At 43.9% G+C, this 22,841-nt stretch overlaps 1 protein-coding gene across 9 annotated transcripts in view; it reads left to right on the top strand.

Annotated features, from left to right (window-relative positions):
- Positions 1-22,841, top strand: part of TCF20 (transcription factor 20) — a 210,782-nt gene that overhangs the window by 182,966 nt on the left and 4,975 nt on the right. For 5 of the 9 annotated variants that reach the window (XM_071219085.1, XM_058308873.2, XM_071219084.1 and 2 more), the window contains exons 3-5: positions 10,782-10,875; positions 19,007-19,056; positions 20,072-20,198. In XM_071219085.1, coding sequence (XP_071075186.1) covers positions 10,782-10,875; positions 19,007-19,056; positions 20,072-20,155 — 228 coding nt within the window. In that variant the 3' untranslated portion in view covers positions 20,156-20,198. The remainder of the gene's footprint in view (positions 1-10,781; positions 10,876-19,006; positions 19,057-20,071; positions 20,199-22,841) is intronic. The other 4 variants (XM_071219086.1, XM_071219087.1, XM_012529430.4 and 1 more) reach the window with 2 other exon arrangements.

Raw genomic sequence — 22,841 nt, 5'->3', positions numbered from 1 at the left:
AGTCCTGCTCAGCTCTTAATGCACCTTCTTTTCTGTTGTTGTTTGAAGATTTATTTGTTTGTCCTCACCCCCTCATTGTTTGCATTTACTTTGTCTGTTTGTTGTGTGCTGGTCTTTTTAGGAGGTACTGGGACCTCCAGTGTGGGAGGGAGGCACCTAATTGCTTGAGCCATCTCTGCTCCCTGCTTTGTTGTATCTCTCATTATGTTTTCCTCATGTCTCTTGTTGTGTCAGCCTGCTGTCTGCCTGTCGCATTACCTCACTGTCTTGCTTGTTTTCTTTAGGAGGCACCGGAACTGAACCTGGAACCTCCCATGTGGTAGGCAGTGGCTCAGTTGGTTGAGCCCCCATCTTCTTCCCTAAAGTACCTTCTTCATAGCACTCCTCAAAGTTTTGGTTTTGCTTTCCCCCTAGAGCAGACAGTAAGTGAGCTTTTCTTCCCTTTCAGCACCTTTTCCTGGCATGTACACATATAATGAAATTTTGCTGAATGGTAAGAAGGAAAGATTATTTCTGTTGTTGATACTATAAAGGAAAGACCACTGAGAAAAAAACATATCTTGTTTACACAGTCTCTTACAGCCTTTAGAGACCTGCAGAGGGACAGTAAGGAATGGAGAAAACTGAACTGATAGAGACTAAACTGAACAAGTTCTTATTAATTTCCCTCCGACTCATATTTCCAGTTGCTGGATTTTTGCGGTTTATGTAGTATAGTCAGAAGTGACATTAATAAGGCAAATTAAAAATACCAAGAGAAAGCAGGGAAAAAGCCCCAAAGCATAGCTCATTAAGAAGTCAAAATCCTTTTCTTCATCTAGTCCAAGAACCTACATTTCATGATTGTATAAAGAAATGCCAGCCTGGATTTTACAGACTGTTAGCTGGTGGCTAATTTCACATTGGATAGAGGTACGGCAGATTGTACCTTGCTTTCAACAGACCCAACATATGAAAATCTGAATTTGTAAAACAACAACAAAAAAGACGTATGAATCAAGAGGGGGCTTAGATCCCACATGACTGATGGATGGTATTCTCCTGCTTGCAGCTGTAGACTTAACAGGGAGATGAGGATGGTCAACCACCACACCAGGGAACAGAGAGAGTCTACAGCTGCAAGCCATTATATATTAATAAAAGGGACAGTCCACCAGTAAAAAATACCTATGCGCTGAACCAGGGCGCCCCAAAATACATAAGGCAAACTGGCAAAACTGAAGGGAGAAATAGACATCTCTACAGTAATAGTTGGAGACTTCAACACACCATTCACATCATTAGATAGAACAACTAGACTAAAGATCAACAAGGAAACAGAACTTGAACAATATAATAAACAAGCTACACCTAATAGACATACACAGAACTCTGCACCCAACTCAGCGGGCTATACATTCTTCTCAAGTGACCATGGATTTTTCTCCAGGATAGACTACATTTTAGGTTACAATTCAGCTTGCTCTTGCTCTCGCTGTTGCGTGTTCGTGCTCTCTCTCTCTCTCTCTCTCTCTCTCTCTCTCTCTCTCTCTCTCTCTATATATATATATATATATATATATATATATATATAAAATGAGAGTCTGCATGTTTAAAGTTTGTCTTTAAATACAGACTTATATGAAAGACTCGGCCTTCAGTGTTAGCTCATCAGGAGTATTTTTATTGTTAAACAGATCTTCTAATTCCCCCACTGCTTGTATTTTCCTACCTTCATGACTGCTGTCTCATCTGCCAATTTCTGTAAACTCTGGTGTGGCCTGCAGTTGAAGCTTTACAACTAATTGGCAGCTGTGTGAGAAGAGTGTCCACAGAATTGCTGCAGTGATTACCTTGGTTGGCTTAATACCTGAGGGAATAGGAAGGAACTCTTAAGTAGAGTTTGTGGAAAATAGCAGCTATAGTATAATAATGTTAGGGTAATTGAAAAAGTATGGCATTTTTTGAATTATTTTGAAGAAAATATATATCTTTCTGTGTGTGCATAAGGAAAATACGTCAGAACATATGTACTATAGTCAGGTTATATTTTTATTATTAATTATTTGCATATTTAACATTCACTTCTTCATTTTCAGTATGGTGACCATAAAAGCAGAAGTTTTTTTTTCTTTTCTATATTTTAAAATTGCTAAATCATATGCTAGTTCTTTTTAAGGCTAACGTAACTTTACATTTCTTTAAATCAGGCTAAAATTAGTTTAATTTAGTAAATGTTGCTTATCTAAAATCAATCAGTTTGTTTAATAATTTTTTATTAATAACCTAATTATTATTTCTACCAAAAAAAAATGATGTATGTGATAAAATCTTCAAGAGAAAAGACACCTTTCCCTAGCTTTGTTTGAGATCTATAAGTTTTCTTTATTCATTGAATGACAAAATGAACAAATCCATTGCATTAAGCCGTGTGTACTTTAAGTATGTTCTTCAAGGTTGTGGCTAAATTCTGACCTCCACTATTTGGTAGATGAAGTGGAGAAAGACAAGGAAGGACATTGTTAATGAAGAAAACAAGCCCTTCAATCCCAAGCTTTCTAACCTGATTTAAAGCATCATAACTTCACTGTAAACTCCAAGCAAACTGGTCCCGTCTGCTGGCACAAAGAAAGGGAATTAAGGGAACCAGCTCTCCTCGGAGGCCAGGGATATAGCTGGAAAATGCTGTTCTCTAGAGCAACTACACTCAGAGCTTTTGGCCATGGTTGTGCTGTCTGCATTTTGCTCCACTTCCAAGACCAGTTCCCACCCCACTTATCTACAGAGACAGACATCTCTTATAGGTGTATAATGTGGTTCGAGGAACTTTCCCAAGGAAGTTCGTACTTTTCAGGGTTAATAGCAGAACTACTTTTTTTTTTTTTTAAAAGATTTATTTTTATTTTATTTAATTCCCCTCCCCTCCCCCGGTTGTCTGTTTTCTGTGTCTTTTTGCTGCGTCTTGTTTCTTTGTCCGCTTCTGTTGTCGTCAGCGGCACGGGAAGTGTGGGCGGTGCCATTCCTGGGCAGGCTGCTCCCTCCTTCGCGCTGGGCGGCTCTCCTTATGGGTGCACTCCTTGCGGCGCGTGGGGCTCTCCTACGCGGGGGACACCCCTGTGTGGCACAGCACTCCTTGCGCGCATCAGCACTGCGCATGAGCCAGCTCCACACGGGTCAAGGAGGCCCGGGGCTTGAACCACGGGCCTCCCATGTGGTAGACGGACACCCTAACCACTGGGCCAAAGTCCGTTTCCCCAGAACTACTTTTTGATTAGGGTTTTATGGAAGAGGCATGGGAATTTAAATGGGCAGTTTTATTCAAATTTATTTTTATATCCAAAGAATGATGATTAAAGAAAGTTTGTGCATGTGTGTGTGTGTTTCCTCCTCCTAGTTTTGATGGGAAGCAGATGACTGTCCCAGGAGGTGGAGAAGATGAGCCAGTAGGCTCTGGGTATGTTGTGAGGAGCAGTACCATCTGCCGGGCCTCAGCTGTACACAGCAATGGGATTCAGAAGCAGCCGGTGCAGATTATTCTAGATTATTCTAATGTGAGCAAGTGGGCTTGCATAACATGGGTGGAGATGAGCCTGGAGAACCACAGCTAGGAGCAAGTGGCAAGGATGACCCTGGTGCAGGCAGCAACGAGTCTATGTGCCTGAGACTGACCCCACCTAGCGCATGGGGGTGAGGTCTGCCCAGGACAGTCAGCAAACTGCAGGGCACTCTTTGCTACTCTGGTTGTACTCAGAATATGTTTTGGGAAGATTTTCGATGTTTAATTTGTATGACTGTGTGTGGTTTTATTAATATTTAATACCTTTCTTCCCAGAAGTGCAAAAAAGTGCTTCATACAACTTTAGAAATATTTCACAGTAAATTTGCCATGTTGGTCTCAAACATAGAAGAGAGGGGAATAGGGTGAAAGTAATAGTGAACGGTAGCCAAGAGGTGACGTGGGAAGTTTTGGCCATGAGCTGACATCCACACCCTCAGAGAGAAAATCCTATTGCAGGGTGTAGCCAGTAACTAAAATTACCAGAAGACCGTGTAGCAGTAGACCTCCAAGTCCATCCAGCGTCTCCTTATTTTAGGCAATATTCTAAGGGAAAAAATTAGTTCCACAAAATAATTTTTAACTTTGTTTTAATAGGCTCTACTTATTTTAATAGGCTGCTTTGTATTATGCCTGCTTTTGATATCAATAACATCAAGAATAAGGCACATTACAGACCAAGATATGTTTTATAATTTTACAAGTTCTAGTACGTATATAGTTCTAATTTATAAAACACTTTCACACCTGATTCAAACAGCTTTATGAGGAAGGCAAAGCAAATACCATTTTCCCCCAACCTTACAAGCAATAAAATTGATGTGGGGGCATCGTGAATGGACCATCCACGTCCTGTTTCTTTTTCCACTGTGCTCTTTCACACCTGGGTAGTAATCACATTTAGACCAATAAAATACTTCTATTCTAAAAAGCCAATCAGACCTGGGACTTGGGTCTTAATGTGCCTTTAGACAGTGAATGCCGCTAACATCATTTAAGAGGCATATTTAACAGACTTTGTCTTTAAAATTGATGCTTTTGCTGGAACAGCAGTTGGGCATAAGTGCACCTTTTAAATACATGGAATACACATCTAGTAGCATTAATTAAATGAACCCAAGAATAACTAGGCACCTCTCTGACACTCGTCAGTTGGCAGTGAAGCCCTTGGTGGTACCTGTGCTGTGGCGCACTTCCTCAGAATCTTTGTATGGTAAGCAGCAAGGCATTCCAGCCAGTCCATGAGCTTTCAGGAGGAAGAATATGGAGATAGTCCAGCTCTAAGGAAGCAAAATATATCGGGTTTTATATGTACTGCTTTAGCCAACACCTTGAAAGAAACTTGATGGGGTGCAGAATTCTATTAAAGACAGTTGCTCCCAGGGCCTTTAAGGTATAGCTCTTTGGATGTAGACCACATTGCTGCAGTGGAGTTCAGGTAGATAGTTCGGGTGGCAGAGACTTCTGGCCTAGCTATAGGAGACATAATTAAAAGAAAAAAAAACTGTGGTAGCCAAAAATTAACACCCTTTGTTCCACATTATCCAAGCTCTACCACTGTCAGCTTTTAAAATTATATTGAAGAGCAGCCTCTTTTATTTTCGCCAAGCTCTCACATTTGCCAGACATTGCGTTCATTCCAACAGCTCTCATTTTACATATCCTACGGTGAGCCAGACCCGGGGATACAATGATTCTCAGGTTAGGGAGGTAGACAAATATGATTACAGACATACTGTAAACATGAGGAAAAGCATATGAAATGCTGGCAAAAGGCCACCCTCAACACAGTAGTACCCAAGTGTATGGTCCGAGTGTAAGGCTCAAACAGATCCGATCATCATCACATTAATCACACTCTGACCCAAATGCTTGAGTGCTCTGCGGCTGCTCTGGGGTGCACATTAAGCAGAGCAGTTATTCAGGTCCCTGTTTCATCTCATAGGAAAGAACCTTTCATGAATGAAGAGGCATGCAAAATTCACTCAGAGAGCCTCCTTCCGCTGTGAGGTGATTCAGCCCCTGCAACTCACCATCTCAAGTCAGCCAGCCCTGCCTCTTAGACAGTGAACAGGGCTAGTGCAAGGACTCAGGGTGAATGTTTTACCATTTTCCATGGTTTAAACATGTCCAAGAAAGAAATAATCGACATTATAATTTATTTTCCAAGTTTTACTTTATCAAGAAATATAGGATTCTTGTCCATTTAAAAAATAACTTTTATTCCCCTATATAATAAATGAAAAAATCACTATAAAGAGATCATTTCATCATGAAAAGACTGGGCTGTTGCTTATTTGAAAAAATGTATCCTGATTTAGAAAGCCTGCTTTAGTCACCACTGTGTGTCTCATTTAGTGTGGGGAGCAGCATTGCATGGATTTTCTTAACCTTGTAACAGCAGTATGGTGAGAAACAAAGGACATTTGGCTATACAGACAGTGGCTTTTTTCTTTATAGTAGAAGAATTATAGTGCAAATAGTTTCTTCAGGTAAAAGGTAAAGAATAAAAATCTACTTGGAAATGGCACTAACCTGGTATTGATTTGGGGGTTAGGGGAGAGGAAGAGAGATGAAAGATATTATAGAGATGAGTGTTTGTATTCTGTCTTTGGCACCTGGTTCATAGGAAGTGCTTTTCAGATGTTGGCTAGTTGAGTCAGTGAAGGGGACTGGAGGTTCAGAAGAAACAGGAGTGGTATAAAGAATTTTGAACTGGAGGTTCAGAAGGAAAAGGAATGAAGGTCTACTTCTTGCTTTCTGGGTATGTGATCTTTAGCAGGGAACTTTGCTTCTAGCCTCCGTTTCTTCAACTGGAAAAAAGAATTGAAGACAGACCTATAGTCCCTTTTCTAGTTTCAGTGTTCTGTGATAGTGTGCCAAGTTTCCCTAATGAACAGTGGGTGAAGTTGTAGCTTTTCCATGAGAAAGAAACTTGTTACACTAAATAATGTAAAAAGAAAATAACACTTCTCTCATTATGAGATTCTCTGGAAATGCCCATGTGTTTGTTTTCTATTACTGCTGTAACAAATTACCACAAACTCAGTGGCTTAAAACACAAATTTATTGTCTTACTGTTTTCTAGGTTAGGAATCTGACACAGGTCTTACTGGGCTAAAATCAAGGTGTTGGCAGGGCTGAGTTCCTTTCTCTAAGGAAAAATCCTTTTTTTTTTTGCATTTTCCATCTTCTGGAGGCTGCCCATATTCCTTGACTCATGACCCCTTCTTCTCAGATTCAAAGCCAGCAATGTTACATCTTTCTGATCCTGCTTCACTCATCACATCTCCTTCTGACCACTCTGGGAGAGGCTTGTTGCTTTTATGAATGCATATGATTTGATTGGGTCCACCCAGATAATCTGGAATAAGCTCCCATCTCAAGGTTTTTATTTTGTTTTGTGTTTTATTTTGTTTTGGGGACCCGAGATTGAACCTGGGACTTTGTATGTGGGAACCCAGTGCTCAACCACTGAGCCACATCAGCTCCCCTGATTTGTTTTTTTCATTTGTTTTGCTTGTTATTTGTTTTTAGGTTTTTTTAAGGAGGCACTAGGAACCAAACCCGGGACCTCCCATGTGGGAAGCAGGCACTCAACTGCTTGAGCCATATCCGCTCCCCTTAAGGTTCTTAATAACATCCACAACACCCCTTTTGCCATGTAAAGTCACAGGTTCTGGGGATGAGATGGTTATCATGGGGAGGGGGTGGCATAATTCTGTCTTCCACACTCTACAGTCTATAGGTAAACGTGTAAGGGACAAAAGTAGGGTGGAGAAAGCACTAAACAATTCCCAGAGAACCTGGAACTCAAGCTCACCCACTCATTGCATCTCTCCAGGTCTTTGTTTTCCTCATCTAAAAAGATGAGTAATAAAAAAAAAAAAAAAAGTTGAGTAGTTGAATCAGACCAGTGGTTCCTCAGCTGGAGAATGCATCAGGATTTTACAGCACGGACTGAGGCAGGGCTGGAGAATTTGCTTTTCAAACAAGCTCCCAAGTGTTGCTTATACAGGTTGATCTGTGGGCTGATTCGGAGCAGGGTCTTTGAGAAGCCCCTCAAGGGACAGAGAGGCACTGTGTTGAGGGAGGAAGAAAACAGCATTGTTGAGACCTGAGCGCCATCACTTCTCAGCCTCAGCGTTTCTTTCCTAGGAGTACACTGGTGGTGCTGACAAGGTCTGCTCTGCAGGTGGTTTTTCATTGGATGGTCTGAGTTAAACATCAAACGTGTGTCTGGCACATGGCCATCGTGAGTCACATTGAGCCCTTCTGATCAGGCACTGTTCTAAGCCTGGATTAACACATTTAACTCTCACAACCTCTGTCTGAGGTCATTGCTCTTTTTAGCCACATATTTGCAGGTTGAGGAAACAAAGGTTAGGAATTTGACCAAGAACCCATAGCTAGAAAGTGGTAGAATCATTTACAGGCAGTTATTTAGGTTCCAGAGCCCACACTCCTAACCATTATATGACAGTGCCTCAAACATTACTCCTGTAATTTTGGAAACTACAAAATTTTAAAAAGGGTTTAAATAGCAAGGAAAATGTTTCCTCTCCTGTAATAAGAAGTCTTGAGGTCTGGTGGTCCTGGGGTTGGCTAATATAGATCTCAGCAGTATTACAAAGGGTTCTCCATCTTTTCACTCTTCTGTGCTTAGTGGGTTGGCTTTGTCTTTGGGGCTGTCTCCTCACTGCAATAATATGGTTGCCTCAGATCCCCCTTGTCCTGTCATCTCACAGAGGCTGGGCAGGAGGAACCTGGCCTCTTCCTCCCTATTTTCCCATTTTAAAAGAGCACAACTTTCCCAAAAGTCCCTTTCTCTGCAGACTTCCTTTCCAGTAATGTTTGATGCACCCATTTGTCCTGATGGCTAGCTGTGGCTAGGCCCCAGCAAGCCTGCCACCTGCATTTCCCAGGGCTGATGGGGAATCCTTTTCCTTGAAAGATGCCTCTGTGGCACTGATGAAACCAGGTGAAGCCTTAGGGGTACTACAAATGTTGCTGACTGTCCTTGGTTTACTCCAGGCCAGGCATGCTTTATAACTTGGTACGGGTGTGATTACACATTTACAGATCCTCATATCCAAGAGCTTTGTCTTCTGAGATAAAAAGGACGCTCTTGAAGGACTTGTCTTATAGTGCCCTGTCCTGCCCCAATTGTTTCTGGAATTGATCAAGGTGGGTCAGCCTGGATCTCAGCTCTGACCTTGGGCATCCCAGCTATAGAGTAGGGAGGCTCTGAACACTTGCCTAGAGGGTGGGTATGAGGAAAGAATGAGTTCATTCATGTCACTAGCTTTTAATGGAGCCTGATGTGTGGCAAGCACGTGGGATCCGTGGGTACTGTTGTTAGAGGAGTTCCGCTGTCAGCAGCAGGGTTGGGGGAGCTTGGTGTCTGTCTTCCAGCTCCTGCTCTTACCACTGTGAGTTGGAGGTATTTAGGCCTTGGCACTGTCCGGTTTGGGGTCCACTCCCACAAGGGAAGGTGCCTGCAACTGCAGCAGGGCCTGCTGAACCACACTAAGATATTCATCCTGAGCCTGCCTTTGTGTGGGAAAAGGGAAGAAAGAGCACCCATTAGTCACCTTGCCCCAGGTGAGGTGCCAGGAGCATATGCAGAGCTATTCTTCTCCACAGGTGTACTGCTTTACATGCAGTGTTCTTCTCTTCTCCTTAGACTCAGGCAAGTAAGTATCTGTGCCGTGGCCACCTGGCATGTCTGCATAGCTTTCCCTCAGTAGGGCCATGTATGGCCAAATTTCGTGAATATGGTCATGCTGACAAGACATGTATTTCTTTCTCTTTTTTTTTCATGTATTCCAGTTTTTATTCTATGTTTAGGTGATTTTTAACAATTGTATTATATACACAATATTTGTATTCTACATTTTTCACTAGCATTGTTTTATATTTCTTTGTAAAAAAATGTGTTTGAGTTAGTTTAGAAAAATTTAGTTTTAACTTGAAAAGTAAAGAAATGTATTTTTAGAGTCAGAACTGTTTTCTGCATTGCTCTAATACCAGGTTGCATTTTTAAAGATTTATTTATTTTTATTTCTCTCCCCTTCCCACCCCCACCCCAGTTGTCTGCTTTCTGTGTCCACCTGCTGTGTGTTCTTCTGTGGCCACTTTTATCCTTATCAGCAGCACTGGGAATCTGTGTTTCTTTTTGTTGTGTCATGTTGTTGTGTCAGCTCCCTGTGTATGCGGCGCCATTCTTGGGCAGGCTGCACTTTCTTTCGCACTGGGCGGCTCTCCTTATGGGGCACACTCCTTGCACATGGGGCTCCCCTATGTGGGGGACACCCCTGTGTGGCACGGCACTCCTTGTGCACATCAGCACTGCACATGGGCCAGTTCCACACGGGTAAAGGAGGCCCGGGGTTTGAACCGCAGACCTCCCATGTGGTAGGTGGATGCCCTATCCATTGGGCCAAGTTTGCTTCCCCCAGGTTGCATTTAAAGACATGTTTTTCTGATGCCAGCAGAATAAGCATTCACAGCAGCCTGCTGTAGATGATAGAGAAGTGTCCCACTTTAGGAAAACCTGACCGTTTAAGGAGGAGTATCTCAATTACAGAATAATTTTTCACTTAGCCAGAAATTCATGGCATGTTTCCTAGCAAAGTTAAAATAGGATTCAGTGTATAAAAATACAGTTTGCACACAAGAACCCATGTTTTCTGAAAAGGGAAAGATACTTGGGCATTTGGGGTAAGTAAATCAGAAATAAAAATAAAATCTTACAAATATGAGAAGAACTAGAAACAAAATTCCACTTTTAATTCCGAAAGGTTTATATATAACTACTATCTTACCCTCTCCTTCCCAGACTTCCACACCAGAAATAAACTGGCAAGAGCTACAAGGAGCTCAAGAATAGTGGTGAGGAATGAGGAAGGATAGGCAAAGCATGCTGTGAGTGGACAACAGGAATGGCAGGGGCAGGGCTGGGTGCCCTGCCCTCCTGCATGTCCACCACACCCTGGGGAAGTGTTTGTCCCTCCCCGCTGTGGTGGTCTATGTGATTTATTTAAGAACATTTATGAGATCTGGCCTAAAAAGTTGTTGTTGGATCCCTTCCATGGTGTGGTCAGTGAGTGGTGGTTGGAAATTGACCTGCTTGTTCTGCCCCCACAGACTCCTGTAACCACAGAGACAAGTGCTAAGGTCTAACCACGGGGTCTGGAGAAGGCCCGGAGGATACTGACATGCCTGACTTCTTCCTTCCTTTCAGAAATGTTCCCACTGCCAGGAGGCAGGCGCCACCTTGGGCTGCTACAACAAAGGCTGCTCCTTCCGATACCATTACCCGTGTGCCATTGATGCAGGTAAGATGGGATCATAGGCCCTTGTCCAGAACAATGTAAAGGTTGGAATATAGAATTTCATTCTCTCCCTTTTTCCCCCTCTGTAGTTATTTTTTCTCTCTCCTATTCTATTCTGTTTGTAGATTCTGAAGAAATGAAGAAAGGAGTGAATTGCAGTAATTTTTAAAGTAACTTTTTTGAGATATAATTCGCATACCATATAGTTTACCTATTTAAGGTCTATATGAGTCAATGGCTTTTAGTATATTCAAGAGTTTTACGACAATCACAGTAAATTTTTGAACCCAAAAAAGAACCCCCAGCCCATTAGCACTCACTCCATTTCCCCTTCATCCTGCCCCTGGAAACCTCTAATCTGTTTTCTGTCTCCATAGATTTGCCTATTCTAGACATTTCATATAAATGGAGTCATAAAATATGTGGTCTTTGTGACTGGCTTCTTCCACGTAGCATTGTGTTTTTAAGTTTCATCTGTGTTGCAGCATATATCAGTACTTCATTCCTTTTTATTCCCACGTAATATTCCATTGTATAGATATATACCATACTTTATTCATCCATTCATAGGTTGATGAGATTTAGATTGTTTTCACTTTTTGGCTGCTCTGCTGCTATGGACACTTGCATGCAAGTCTTTGTGTGGATGTGTTTTCGTTTGATTGGGAGTAGAATTGCTGGAACATATGCCAAGTCCATGTTTACCTCTTTGAGGAACTGCCAAATATTTTCTAAGGTGCCTCCACCATTTTCCATTCCCATCAGCAGTGTACAAGGGTTCCCAATTCTCTGCATCCTTGCCAACACATTATTTTCCTTTTTAAAATTATTATTATTAAAGCTATCTTAGTGGGTGTGAAGTGGTATCTCATGATGGTTTTGATTTACAGTTCCAGAATGACTAATGTAATATTAAGCATCTTTTCACATGTTTTTTGGTCATTTGGAGAAGTATCCAAGCCCTTTGCTCATTTTTTAAATTGGGTTCTTCATTTTTTTGTTGTTGAGGTTTAAGAGTTCTTTATATATTCCAGATATTAAACCTTACCAAATACATGATTTACAAATATTTTTTTCCATTCTGTAGGTTGTCTTCACATTCTTGATCATGTCCTTTGATGTACAAAAGTTTTTAATTTTGATGAAGTCCATCTTAGTTGTTTTTTCTTTTGTTCTTGTTTTTGAGCCATTGCCTCATCTGAGGTCATGAATACTTGTGCCTGTTTTCTTTCAAGAGTTTTATAGTTTTATCTCTTACATTTAGGTTTTTGATCTCTTGATCCATTTTAAGTTAATCTTTGCATATGGTGTGAGGTGTAGGAGTCAATTCATTCTTTTACATGTGGATATCCAGTTGTCCTAGCATCATGTGTTAAAAAGACCATCCTGGGAAGCAGATATCACTTAAGCTATTGAGTTCCTGCCTACCACGTGGAGGTCCCAGGTTCAGTTCCCAGTGCCTTCTGGAGAAGGTGAGCAGGCATGATGGGCAGCCACAGTGAACTGACACAACAAAGAGACACAAAGAGGAAAGACAGTGAGAGACACAACAAACCGGGGAGCTGAGGCAGCTCATCATTCCCACCAATGAGTTGTCTTGGCACCCTTGTCAAAAATCTATTGAACATAAATGTGAGGGTTTACCTGTAGACTCTCCATTCTGTTCCCTTCATCTATATGTCTAGTACTAAACCACCTTGATTAATCTATCTTTGTAGCAGGTTTTGAAATTGAGAAATATGAGTCCTCCAACTTTGGTTTACTTTTTCAAGATTGTTTTGGTTATTTGTGGAATCCTTGAGTTTCTATGTCCATTTTAGAATTCGCTTGTCAATTTCTGCAAAGAGGCCAGCTAGAATTTTGATGGGGAATCAACTGCATTGGATGTAGATTGCTTTGGGAAGTATTGCCATCTCTTAAAAAATTATTTATTTATTTATTTAGTATTGCCATCTTAACAATATTAAATCTTCCAGTTGATGAACATGGGATATCTTTCTATTTATTTCAGTCTTCTTTAATGTCTTTTAGCAGTGTTTCATAGTTTTCAGGGTATAAGTTTTGTACTTCTTTTGTTAAATTTAATCCTGCGTCTTTTATAATTTTGATGCTGTTATAAATGGAGTTTTCTTGATTTCATTTTCAGATTGTTCATTGATAGTTTATATAAATACAATTGATTTTTTTCATATTAATCTGTATACTGCAACATGACCAAACTCATTTATTAGCCCTAATAATTTTTTAGTGCATCACTTCTGATTACATTCATCAGCAAACAGCTAGTTTTACTTCTTTCTTTCCAATCTAGATGCCTTTTATTATTGTTTATTGCCTAATTGCCCTAACTAGAATCTCCAGTACAATTTTGAAAAGAAGTGGCAAAAGCTGTCATCCTTGTCTTGTTCCTGATGATGAATTTTTCATAGATGTTTTTGATCAAGTCAAAGTTCCCTTCTATTCCTAGTTTCTTGAGTGTTTTCTATCATGAAGGTTTTGTTTTTAGGTTTTGTCATGCTTTTTCCATGTCTATTGAGATGATCAGGAAGTGTTTTTGCATTACAACAACTGTTATACTTAACCAGGGGGTGCTGTCCAAAGAGTGATGCAGAAGACTTGGGTTCTGATTCAGAACTTTGACAACCTGGGAAAATCAGGTTTCTTCCTCAAATTTTTTTTTTTTTTAAAGATTATTTATTTAATTCCCCCCCTTCCCCTGGTTGTCTGCTCTCTGTGTCTATTTGCTGCGTCTTGTTTCTTTGTCTGCTTCTGTTGTCATCAGCGGCACGGGAAGTGTGGATGGCGCCATTCCTGGGCAGGCTGCATTTTTCTTTGGCACTGGGTGGCTCTCCTTATGGGTGCACTCCTTGCGCGTGGGGCTCCCCTATGCGGGGGGACACCCCTGCGTGGCGCGGCACTCCTTGCGCGCATCAGCACTGCGCATGGGCCAGCCCCACACGGGTCCAGGAGGCCCGGGGTTTGAACCGCGGACCTCCCATGTGGTAGACGGACGCCCTAACCACTGGGCCAAGTCCGTTTCCCTGTTTCTTCCTCTAGATTGTTCTCTCTGAAGTGGATGTTTTCAGCAATTACTTTTCAAGCATTAGATGTGTCTAAGACCTTCCTGTAGCCTGCCCTCATAATACTTACCATCAGGTTAGAGAAAGAGAAAAATAGAAAGATGAATGAAGATGCAACAGATGGCATCATGCTTGTTATCTCTGAGTGCTTCATGAGATCTGAGAAGGGAAACATAGCTTCCCACAGAGGCAGCCGGGAGATGTGGGGTTGGTTTAGATTTGGCATGGCTGACCAGATAATGAAAGCAGGTATGGAGGCATAAAACACGTGTCTAGGATCCCCAGGCTTGGGAAGAATCTCAGGGTTGATCTTGCCCAACCTCCTTCCCATGCAGGAGCTTTTCCAGCACCCCTGACTTTTCTTAAGCACTTTCGTCCTTCCATAATGTCCTCTTTGCTGCCTTTTCCCTTCTCCCTCTTCTTTTCTCTCCAAGTTTCTGTAGGAGGAATAGCTAAAAAGAACAAGGAACGTAAGGAAGGATAATGTTTATACCAGTTAGGTTCTTATAAAAGTGTGTGTGTGCTGAGAGTAACCCTGAGGGTGGGACTGGGGCCCTGGGATGGGGTAGGGAGCCTTCCGATGTCTGTTCAGGGAGTTGGGATTTTAGTTTGTCCCCTCTGTTTTCTTTCTTCCCCTGAATATTCCCCTGCTGGTCTGTCCAAGCTGCTGCCTTTCACCCTGGCTCACAGCGGAGTCCGTAGTAATTAAGTATTAAGTCTTTGATGGTGGGTTGGTTTTATATAGTGAGTCCCTCAAGAATTGGCCTTCCCAGTTGGCATCTGGGTAATATGTCCCCTCACTGAGGCTATGCTCAGAAGCAGGTGAACAGGCAGGTGGGTAACCACGTGCCACCTGGGTACACTCCCCTGTGCGCACAGTGGGGCACCCAACCATGTTGGGGACCAGGCCCACAGCAGCAAGGGCCCACCTTGGAGGCTGCCCTCTGCTCCCAGCTTTACCACTTGCCTTCTTGCTACAGTTTCTCAAGGGAATAAGTAGCATTCTTTTTTTTTCCTCTCTCAAGGTTTTGGCAGCTGGGGGTTGAACCCAGAACCTCATCTGTGGGAAGCCGGTGTTCAACCACTGAGCCACAACCCCCCTGTGTTGGTTTTTTTGTTTGTTTTGTTTGTCATTTGTTTTTGTGTTTTTCAGGAGGCACCGGGAGCCAAACCCGGGACCTCCCGTGTGGGAAGCAGGCACTCAACTGCTTGAGCCACATCTGCTTCCGAAGTAGCACTCTTGAATACTGCTTTCTGCAGGGCTGGAAATGCTCTGTATCTGCCCTCTCCAACATGGTAACATAAGCCCTGTGTGGTCCCTAAGCACTTGAAATGTGGCTGTTGCGACCAAGGAACTGAATTGTTTATTTTATTTTGAAAGTTAAAGTAATTTAAACTTAAATTGTCACATGTGGCTAGGGACTGGGCAGCACAGGCTTAGAGCCACCTTGATCAACTTGAGTAGTGTCGGTGGGATTCTTGGAAAGGGATGCAAGCCTTTCCCGAAACCATCTCCTCTACAGTAGAAGGTAGCCCAGACCGTCCTGCTCCCACTGCAGACTGAGAGAGCAGGGGCTACTGTATATTATTTAAGTGTTAATAAATGGTATTCATCACTTTCCAAATTTGAACCTCTCTTGTCTAGCCTGCCCAGGTAAGCTGGCAGTATCTCTGTTTAACAAAGTTGGTATATCTAGCGAGAGGGTGGCTGCCTGGTTCAGCAGCGGTGAAGGAGAGGCTCTTGGCCTTCTGGCTTTGCTGCCCCAGGTCCTTGGGAGAAAATGTGAAGAAACAGCTTCACCAGTTGACAAGTCTTGGGCGTTTATTGGTCTCTGATGACCCAAGCTGTAGCAAACCAACAGCATGCTCTGCTCTGCCGGAACAGCAGTTTGTGTTTATTCCATGCTGTCTTCACTGTGAGTGAGTCTTTTTTAGCCAGAAAAGGTGTTCACTGATTGACTTTTAGATTATAATAAAAATAAGTGCCTCTGTTTAAGAGTCCCTGATCTTGAGAGTTTAGGTTCTATGTGGAATAAGGAACAGTTTGTCAGTTTCATCTCTGCCTTGTTGTCAGCCTCCCAAAAAAACCTTTAAAGAACTGCTAATGTCTCAGGGAAAACCTTTATTACTGGAGACATCTCTATGGAAACAGGATCTTTATTTCATGAAGATCTGTGGCTTCTGCAGCTTCCCTACCTCCCAGTACTAATCCTGCCTTTCTGATGTCATGGGTAGCAATTTTGTGCTGCTTGTGACATCATAGACACAGGATTTGGCTCCGGATGGGGAATGCAGCAATAAGAATATGCACTCTGGTGAAAAAAATGTTAATAATGTATTTAATGCAATGAGCCCCAACAATTCAGACGGAAGGGAAAGGGGCCTGTGGTGGTTCATTAATCATTCTACTATGCATAAAGAATCTTGCCTGGAGGGAGAATTTCTTTTACCCTCATGAAGAAACACAGCTGGGAATTTTACTTTTTACAGCCACCCTCACAGCAGCATTTTAAAGCCCAGCTCTCTGCTCCAGACTTTGCTCTTGCAGTGGTGGCTTCAGAGCCCTGGATGGGTCATTATAAAATGGCTTGTGATTTGGCTGCCAATGGAGGGCTGGCTGTCTGCAACATAGAAATCAATCCTACTGTCCTGCCCTGTTATTCCCCTCCCAGGACCTCAGGGGAGGTCTGAACCTGTCCCTCTTGCTCTTGCCCCCTAGGTCTAGCTGGCCAGCTCCTGCATACCCCCCCACCCCCCCGTGCTTTACCAGTGTAAGTAATAACAGCAGCTCTAAGGTAGATTGCAGATGAGCTGGAGACAGTGCCTGGTGCAGGCAGATCCACTGGAGATGAGCCCCATCTCTTCTTGTTTCCTCCCTCCTCCCCCGAGAGCGCACCATCCTCAGCCCTGACGGTGCGGGTAGGCATCTAAAGCTCCTGGCTCCATGTACCTTGTTATGAGGAATTCAATAGAGTCCTTCCCTTCTAGCCTAAAGGGAAGACCGGAAGTAGAGTGCTCTTCCAGGGCATTGGTATCTGTGTCTGGACCCCTTTCCAGCTTGAGCAATGATCTAGCAAGCCGTTTGCTTTGACTTTATCATTCAAAAGTGTTGACCAGGCCCACTGGACAGTGTAGGATAGTGCCAGGAACTAAAGAAAAACTAGGCGATGGCAGGCATCAGGCGCCTGGCCTTTCCAAGGCAGTCTGTTCGGGTACACTTCTTACAGCTCTTCCCCAACAGGGACTGGTTCAAGGCAGCCAAGAGCCTCCCTGTGCCCTTCCAGGTTCCTGAGCTCTCTAGCAGTGGGTCTGACCCCTGCTAAGGGGAATGAATGGCAGTTCTGGGTGGCCTGTAGGTATGTACGAGAACAGATGAGAGCACGTGTCTGCACAGTGCTCCTGCATGGGAGGCATTGCCAAAGGTGGACAGCATCTGGCAGGTTTATTTAGGAGCATCTGTCTCCAGAATTGTGTCATTCATTCAAAGTTGCCTTTAGCATATACATGTACTGTTTTATCTCTTTTCTGCTTTATACTTAGAGGGAAGGTGTTTCACAACTTTAGAGGTATTTTATTAATGGTCCATCACAGCTGGTCACTGTTTGGTGCTTTGAGGGGAACTAATAGAGCCCTTTGCCACTCCTGTGCTCCCAGTCTCATTTCTGTAAAGTCCTGTAGTATGAGGTTGGCCAGGCCCCGCATGTATTGTAACATAAGCTAGAGACCCTGCTAGCAAGTGGTGCTGCCAAAACCCAGGTGAGGAGAACGTGCATCCCTCAAGCTCCAGTTGTGTGTCTCCCGCTGTTCGTAACCTCTTCTGGCAGACTGGAGCAGCAGGCGTCTCAGTCACACTATGTACTTGTGGGTTTTAAATTAACACATTTCATTTACAGTCATGCTATTTGCTTGTGGGGGAGGGGCCCGGAAGTTCTGATGACTTTCTGAGCTCTAGCCAACTTAACAAAGAGGATCTCGGGAGTTCACGTCCCCTTGATTATTCCGATTGAAATCTTCGGGTAAAATAAGCTGCTAATCTGGAACCCAGTTTAAACCTGAGTTAAATTGTAAACTTAAGGGTAAAGGCCATGCCTGCTTTACCACCGTGGTACCTGGAAGCTCCCTGGGGATGTGTGGTAGCATTCTGCCACTGTGACCTGCACCAGATACCTGGCCTTTGGCTTCAGGGAAATGTGGTGTACCAGGTAAATTTGTTGATTAGATTTCCTCGCCTTGCTCCCTGCAGTGCCCTGTGCCATTGTGCTCAGCTCACCTGGAGGCAGATGCTTGTCCTTGCTGTCAGCCTAGGATGCTGATCGACATGTTAAAAGTCAGCATGAATCACTTTCCTTTGAAGATTAATAGCACCCTGGAGGAATTTCACTTTTCTCTGAAGCGTTTAGTGCAGATTATCAAGATATTTTCAGGGGGCTACTCCGATGGACCTCTCTCCATGGGTTGTGGGCAGAGGTAACAGCAGGTCTCTGTCTGGGCTTCCTTTCTTTCTCTCATCCATGGACTTTCTCTCTACAGAGGAGGCAAGGTGCCTCTGTATTTTGAAGGATTTTTACAAGGAGGTTTGACTTGGACATGTGGAATGGGCTTTGGCTAGAATCAAGGTGTTTAGAAACATTTATTGGAGATTATATCTAATTATAAAACAGCATCCTGAAAATGCAAAGAAAATTAACATCACCTATAATCTTACTATCCAAAGAAAACACAGTTGTATTTTAATAGTCTTTCAGCCTTTCTTCATGCTATCAAAGCATTTTGATAAAATTAGGATTATTCTTAGACATCTGAATGTCCTGCTTTTTGAAGCAGTTTTGTGTTGTTTCCTCACATTGTTAACAGTTTTAAAATGTTAATTTTTTAAGTGACTGATCTATCATGTTGAGGGACAATATTTTTTGGGGGGTGTCCTATTAGAGATACCAGTGTGGGAAGGCTCCAGCCTCCATGCCTGTCCCTTTCGGTCCTGGCCGGCACGGCCCTCATCTCTGGCTGTGCCTGTGCTGGCAGGCTCCATCTGACTGTCTCCTCCTGTCTTACAGATTGTTTGCTGCACGAGGAGAACTTCTCAGTGAGGTGCCCCAAGCACAAGGTGAGTCAGAGGCACTGAGTAAGAGCCTGAGCTTTTCAGCGGGGTTGAGGGGATTGAGAGCCGGGGCTCTTCCTCAGAGATCTAGAGACCTGACGTCAGAGGCCAGGCCACCCCCGCATCGTACCCTTACCCTCCAGCACCTCGGCTGCCTTCTGGCCTGGAGGGAAGAGGGGTGTGGGGAAGCAGGGGCCTTGTCTAATGGTTATGGGAAATTAGGAGATCCAACTCAACTAAACTACTAATTCTGTCTGTTTATAGGTGGGCATTTAGTAAGATTGATTCTAGGCCTTATATAAGCAAGGGCATTTTCCCAGAGTTGATTCCAGGCTTGGAGAAACCCACACCCTTTAAGGTTTTAATTCAGCAGAAACAACTCAGAGCACAGGTGATGGGCCAACACCACCCCATTTCTCAGTCTACTTGAGAGGTGGTTTCTTAGTCACCTTGTTTAGGAAAAGATGGGAGATATGGGAACAAGTGACTAGTTTTTGAGGTACCACATGTGTGGAGGTGAGAAGAGGAAAAAGAGCTCCAGGAAAGGATTGGAATGGGGTAGAGTTGCCACCTGAAAGTTTTAGTCGGTGGCTGCATCATCTCCTCTAGCTGAGGTCACACTGACACCTGGTGGTCACTGGCCAGTCACACTTCAAAACTTCCAAGTAGGGCCAGAAGTGCTGAAAACACACGGGTGTCACCCCTGGAGGTCTGCCCTCACATGGCTTCTGAAAGATGCTTTTGCCTATTCTTTAAACATTATTTCCAGAGGTAGACCATAGGATCTTACAGTATTCTACTTAATTTACAAGTTTTTATTTTTAAAACTTCCCTTTTTTAAGGGTCACATTTTGCCTCAGAAAATCCAGTCTGAATTTCTCCTGTTTGTCATTCAATACTGACTCTTCATTTTCTTTCATTTTCTGTGTGCCGTTCCTCTCCTCACCTCTGCCCTCCCTGATTCCCTCACTCTTTCTTCTGTCCCTCCTGTCTTATCTCTTCTTGGCTTTACTGGCATCAGCCTCCCCTTCCGTGCCCTCTCCCCCCGCTGCAGAACAAGACCGTGAAAGGCAGCCTCAGCACAGAGCAGTCGGAGCGGGGGTGAGGGGGCAGTGTGCGCGTGGGAATGGAAAGGACAGCAAGCACAGGTGAGTCGGGGTGCCAAGGCGCCCCACCACTCCCGCCCTGCTCCGTCCACCTCCTCACCCCAGGCTGCATCACCAGATTTAACCATATGTGAGGCTGGATTCTGAACACTAGTTGGATAAAATGTTTTTCCATTTGTTACTAGCTCCCTAGAATATCTGTGGAAAGGTGATGGGGTTTAACCTGTCTTCGTCGGGCTTATGGACAAATTGCCCTTTAAAACTGTCCTCTGCCCACAGGGGTGCAGGGTGACTTCATGGCATCAGCCCTTAGGGCAGAGCTGGAGTATGGACCTTTTCTGTGGTGTTCCTGAAGGCAGAGTGGGATTGGCTTCTAGGACAGACCTGCTGTGGGGGAACACTTCTGCCTGTAGCCCCCACTCTTTCCCATCTCGGAAGGGGTTCTAGCCAGAGCTTTGAAGTTTTTTGTGTTCTAGGAATAGTTTCAGCTTTTACACTGTTCCAGTCTTTTTAATTTACTCCATGTCTGTAAAGCTTCTGGTATGTTTCCCTTTACAAAACACGAAATTCTACATGTTTTGTTATTTGAAATCTTTTTTCCCTCCAGTACTATGAGGCATTCCTTTTGCAGAGTACAAAGGAAGGAAAATCCTCTCAAAGATTTAGTAGACTTTAGCATGTGATTTCATTTTACTCTTAAAAAATCTCAAAATTGAGTTGTGCTTCCTTGTGTGGCCGGCTGTGGTCAGAGCTGCAGTGGTGTGTGTCTGTGGAAACAGGCTTATGACTTACATCGAGGAGCAGCACAGGTCTCCACGGCTCCTGACTTGCTTCCTTCAGCCTCCCTGCCCTGGCTGAATCACTGAGGATTACGGAAAGGAGGTTGAGAAGAAAAGAAAAGAAACTGAAATGTAACTTGTGGAACTTGCTACTACAGGAGGGGGCAGCAGGCTTGTCTTAGAAATGCTCATTATGGGATTATTTGCGTCTAAACAAAGGACTTGAGTGTTTTCTCTCGCAGGCCAAGACCCAAACACAAGCTTGCTAGGCCTGTCCCTTCGGGTGCACAGCAAGTCCCTGTGGAATGTGCCCCTCCTTGTTACAATGGGGGTTTCCACCTTTCTCTGGAATACCACAGTAATGTGGGAAAATATCATTGATATCGGCATATGACTGCTTTCCTCCTCCAAGGAAATGAGCCCTGAGAACTCATTTATTTCAGTGAATTCCCTTTTTTTCTCAGTCGGGGAATGTGGTCTTTACCTTCCAGAGCAGTACTCTTTGTTTCAGGGACCCTGCTCCCCAGCGTGATGAGTCTGAAACCCAGGTGGACATAAGGACTTTGTCATGAGGATGTTGAGTTTCTTTTAGCTAGAAACCAGTGAGTATTTTGCAGAAGTGCTTTTTTCTTTCTTTTCCAGAGAGTAATGTAGTAATGGAGGGGCCAGAGCTGAGTGGGAGAGGTGGTTGAAAGCCATCTTACCAGTGCTTGGGTCTCAGGAACCAAATAAGCAGATGAAGCCTGGTGGCCTTGAGTGCACCGTGAGTGTGTTGCCAAGGACGATGTGGCATGCCTCGTCATGATAGTAGGCAGCATTGCAGGCACCGCCAAGCTCCATTGGCCCATGTTCCTTTGTCCCACTCAGCCCTCAGGGCAAGGGAGCAATTTGGGTGTTTTTTAAAGAACTGTTTCTGTTGGCCTTGCTGCACGTTCCCAGATGGGAGTTGCGTCTGTGCCCCACCATCTTCCCACTGATTCCTCTGCGCCTGGCCCAGATGTTTAGTGTCATCTTCTGTGGGGACCACATTGAGTAGTCCCAAAATGTGTCCTGGAGGACCCAGTGAGGGGAATAAAAACATGCTTTTTGTTTTTGTCCTGGAAATTCAGCCTACATTTGACAAAAAAAAGAGTTTGGGCCTTTGCCTGGTGGGTAAACCGCCTTTGCCTCTTAAGCATTTTCTCCCCCCAGTTCCTCCCTACCCATTCTTGGGCCCTCCCAGCTCACAGAGTCCTCACTGTTGAGTGGAGCAGTAAGCATCATTGTTTATTCCTCCCATGGTTGCCATCATTGTCCCTCTTTCTACAGAAGAAGCACAGAGAGACCGAGTGATCTGACCCGGTGCTCTGAGAGCCAGCAGTGTGTGGGCTTTTCAAGTGCATTTGCATGGGATCCGTGTGTGTGTGTATGTGTGTGTCTCTTCCTGGCACCCCACTTTCTCATAAAGGAAGTAGGGTGTGGAAAGTGCTGTGTGCCTAGGAATCAGGCTATTTAATCTCTGTGTTCTGTTTCTTCTGTAAAAATAGGAATAACAATGCTAACCTCACAAGGATTCAATTAAGAAATATTCCTAAAGTACCTGAACAGCCCTGGCACAGGGAGAGATGCCAGCAAGTTCCGGGTGCATGGCTCTCCCAGCCAAGTCTTTTGCCAGGCCTGACAGCGTGTTTCTCTGCCTAGCAGGAGCTAGAGCTGGAGGGCTCAAGGCTTGTGGCTTGGACCCTGCAGCTGTTCTGAATAGCAGAAATCATCCAGGGCTGGGAGCTAGAAGAAACACCATCCAATCCTTTCCTCTACTCCCAGAATGTGAGGTACCTGGCATTTGTCCTTCACCAGGCCAGGCGTGCCAGAGAGGAAAGGCCCTCAGGCAGCCATCCCACGGCTCCCCTGCTCTTTCTGAGGAGGG

This window comes from Dasypus novemcinctus, chromosome 12 (assembly GCF_030445035.2).
Source record: "Dasypus novemcinctus isolate mDasNov1 chromosome 12, mDasNov1.1.hap2, whole genome shotgun sequence".
In the NCBI taxonomy this organism is placed as follows: Eukaryota; Metazoa; Chordata; class Mammalia; order Cingulata; family Dasypodidae; genus Dasypus; species Dasypus novemcinctus.
Note: the sequence above shows the minus strand (reverse complement) of the source record. Positions and strands in the feature narration are given on the sequence as shown.